This window comes from Corticium candelabrum, chromosome 2 (assembly GCF_963422355.1).
Source record: "Corticium candelabrum chromosome 2, ooCorCand1.1, whole genome shotgun sequence".
NCBI classification, from domain to species: domain Eukaryota; kingdom Metazoa; phylum Porifera; class Homoscleromorpha; order Homosclerophorida; family Plakinidae; genus Corticium; species Corticium candelabrum.
This window is the reverse complement of record NC_085086.1, coordinates 377,501-381,333: the sequence shown is the minus strand read 5'-3', so window position 1 is coordinate 381,333 and position 3,833 is coordinate 377,501. Positions and strand designations below refer to the sequence as shown.

At 40.6% G+C, this 3,833-nt stretch overlaps 1 protein-coding gene across 1 annotated transcript in view; it reads left to right on the top strand.

Annotated features, from left to right (window-relative positions):
- Positions 1-579: 579 nt before the first annotated feature.
- Positions 580-3,833, top strand: part of LOC134198163 (N-alpha-acetyltransferase 20-like) — a 5,012-nt gene continuing 1,758 nt past the window's right edge. The window contains exons 1-5 of the mRNA XM_062667498.1: positions 580-688; positions 751-775; positions 2,713-2,803; positions 3,434-3,569; positions 3,632-3,768. Of these exons, the coding sequence (XP_062523482.1) occupies positions 636-688; positions 751-775; positions 2,713-2,803; positions 3,434-3,569; positions 3,632-3,768 (442 nt within the window). The 5' untranslated portion in view covers positions 580-635. The remainder of the gene's footprint in view (positions 689-750; positions 776-2,712; positions 2,804-3,433; positions 3,570-3,631; positions 3,769-3,833) is intronic.

Below are 3,833 nucleotides of genomic sequence, written 5' to 3'. Positions count from 1 at the left end.
GACAAGAAACTTTCTTCTCGAAAAGTTCAAGATAGAAAATTAGCTGCAAGGAAGACTCAAGTTTAGATTTTTTATTGGTACGGTAAACCTCAAACGTGCTAATTTTACATTTTTTGGTTGGTACATATCAAACGTGCTAATTGATTACAACGGTGAGTATAGTTTAGCAAACATTGCGTGTACTGACCTCTTTCAATAAGCGCCACACAGGTCTGGGAGGCCGAGGCTAAACCCGCAATCAGAGCCGCGTATATCAGTAAATACGGCTCTGCCCACAACCGCTAGGAGCCAGAGGGGTAGGAACTTATATGGCTGAATTTCTGGTGTCATTTCAAACTGTCTTTCAACTTTCAAAGTTTTTAAGATTAGAGTGTGCATAGCCAGACGTCATGATTATCAATTATCTAGATAGCCCGTCAGCCCTCACTAGATAATGACTAGAGTAAATCTTACATTTAGTGACGACCACTGGCCACGTGTACTATTAAATCAAGTGGCATTTTTTGAAGTTGTCTGCCATCAAAGACTTGCCTTGTACGCCAGACCGAACACTTTCATGCTCTTATACGGGGTACACTACGCAGTCACGTGGTTGATATTTGCCTGTCAAGGCAAGCTTTCTAACTCTGCTGACTATGTGCACTTTGCGGCCGTTTCGATGTGAAGATATGTTTTATTTTAACAACGCGTGAGTATCGTTTGTTGTGATGGTATCGTGTGTACTGTGATATCGTCACTACTCTGTCACAGGAATACAGACAAACTGACAGAAACTGTATCCACCGGTACCGTCAGTGAGGGTTACTACTAGATGTTATACATTGAGAGAGCAATAGTAAACAGGCTATGTAAATACTAGTCGATCTGACTGAAAGTCTGCTGTCAGTATAGTGAATGAGAAAACGAGCATGATGATCTTGATTTATAGCATGAAAACGTTTTTAGTTAATTTAGTTGTTAGTGTCAGCAGGTATCTTCATGTGGAGTTCTGGTGTGGGAAGCCTGTGCACGGTCGTGAGAAACTATCAGTGGACACAAACAAGACTTACGAATGGCTGATGTCATTAACTTAATCTTCTCGCTGCAATCGAGGGACTGGTTGTTGCTGCTCAAGGCCGAGTTGTTCAGACTCGATACTATGAGTGCAACAGTCTGCATAATTATGTCAGTCTACTCTCACTACTTGTGCAGTGAAACATGGAGACAGTCGACTATATTGTGGTAGGCTGTGGTGTCTTGGCACTGACAGACTACACTGAACAACACAATTGGGTGGCCTTCATTATCCACCAGGACATTTTTGTTGTCATTTTGGGGTTTATTGGAGAACAGATGGTACACTGTAATCATTCTGATGGGCTTGTGGAGACCGACGACATCACTAGGATGTTGGGATACTGCTTAGAAAATCAGTGACAATCATCTCGACATCTGCTTCGGAAATGCAGACAAACACTTGTCTTCTTATTGATATCAGCTGCCTTGATGATGACAACATTTAGTGGAAACATTCTGAAAAGTTGGTGAAGTACAGCAACTTGTTGGTGGAGGTGAGCTGCACGTATGTGTCAGTGTCAGACACTGGTTATTCCAGTGGTGTTGGGAGCATTAGGCGTAAAAGTGACAAGACAATGCACACAAGTATTGTACAGTGGCTAGACATTATCCAGATCATCATTTGCAGCATTTACAGAAAGCAGTGCTTCTTGGATCCGGTCTAATCCTGCATAAAGTCATGTCTTCTGTTTAGACAGCCATGATAGTCTAAGCATCTCTGAGGCATGGTTTGCTTCCAGTGCTTACAACAGACCTAACAAAACAGACTGACTTGGTTGAGAACAACACAATAATAACAATAATAATAACAATAATAATAATAATAATAATAATAATAATTATAATAATAGTAATTACAGCCGTGATGGTCTAAGTACTTCTGAAGCAGGGTTTGCTTCCGGTACTTGTAATAGACTTTACAAACCAGACTGATCTGGTTGAGCACGACATAATAATGAAGTGTGGTTGAGACAAGTGTGCTGTTACACACTTTGTCAACAAGAAGCTATGAGTGACAGTAAGGAAACGTCCCAGCGCCATGCGGGAGATATACTTTGTTGTGAGCACTCTTCTAGAGTGAAGAGAGAGTTGAATGCAGACTGAGTTTGAGGTGTACGATTGGAACAAGATTCTTACCATCAAGGGGTTTGCACTACTTGTTCTCTTATGGTTGTAGCATCAGTCACTTGGAGATCACAGACCTACAACAGCTTGATCCTCAGACCAGAAAACCTTTGTCTATGCACGATGTTTGTTTGCCATGTTGTGGCAGACATCACCAGCTGCTCTGTTCATGCACAGAGAATGGTCAAGGTTATAACAGACTGAGTTGACCTACCATATCAGTCTTGTATTTTTGGAGCTAGATTGTTACCTCTTGCAGCTGCAAATGGTACAGGAGTGCAATTATTTGAAGTCTTCACGTTTAATCCTACGCATGGCTTGTGGACTTACTGCACAGTTGAAGAGAACTGTGGCTATGGACGACAAGTCACAGAACTTGCACGGAAGTGGGAGCATCACATGTGTCAATGTCTTTAAGCATGAATATTTAATTAATACGTTGTATTGTTAAAATAAGTTATTTATTTTTAAGAGTTTTTATTTGAAAGTCATAACTGATGTTGTTATCCTTAGCGTTTAATCTTGTTTTAGTATGGACCAGCCTTTTATTTGCAGTATTTGTCATTGTGGCCGGAGTATTTTCAAGTTGCAGAGGCACCAAATGGAAAAATTATGGGCTACAGTAAGTTGTGTTTATTTGCGTACAGACAAACAGAGAGACAGACATGCAGACAGACAGACAGACAGACAGACAGACAGACAGACAACAGACAGACAGACAGACAGGGCTAATGTATTATATAGTAATTATTATGTAGTGGTCTTTAGGTTTGTTTTTAGAGTTTGACAGACAGACAGACAGACAGACAAACAGACAGACAACAGATAGACAGACAGACGGACGGACAGACAGACAGACAGACGGACAGACAGACAGACACATAAACAGACAGACAGACAGACAGACAGACTGACAGACAGACACATAGACAGACAGACTTAACTGAATGACGTACATGATTGCGCGAGAACGCGTTGGTTGCCATACTGGAAGTTATGGTGAGCATTTTATCTGTGTTTGGACAATACTTTCTAACTAGTAACCTAAGGCCATTCCAGAGTTGGCAAGAAACAAGACATGTATTAATAACAGCTAATGAATTAATTAGCAATATATATATATATATATATATATATATATATATATATATAGATTCAGAGATGGCTTACTTTCCAAGACTCTATTGATTTCGGTTGTTGAGCAGTAAATGTTGAGTATGGATATGAGGTTTGTTTATTTCTTGTGGTGCAGTTATGGGGAAAGCTGAAGGTTCTGTATCTCAAAGACTTTGGCATGGCCACGTGACGGCTGTGACAGTGGCTCCCGAGTATCGTCGACTTGGTGTTGCAGCTAAGTTGATGAATTACCTCGAAGACATTTCAGAGAAGTATATACACACATTGTATTTTGTCTCTTCGTGTAGCTGATTGTGTGGCGTGTTGTGGTTAGAAAGCATTGTTTTTTTGTTGATCTATTTGTTCGAGTATCAAACAATGTTGCTGTGACCATGTACGAGAAACTGGGATACATTGTGTATAGGAGAGTTCTGGAGTACTATTCTGGGACAAAGAGTGAAGATGCTTATGGTGAGTCAAAGACACTTGTACTGTTTATGAGTGACAGGACTGACCATCTGACCATCTGACGGACT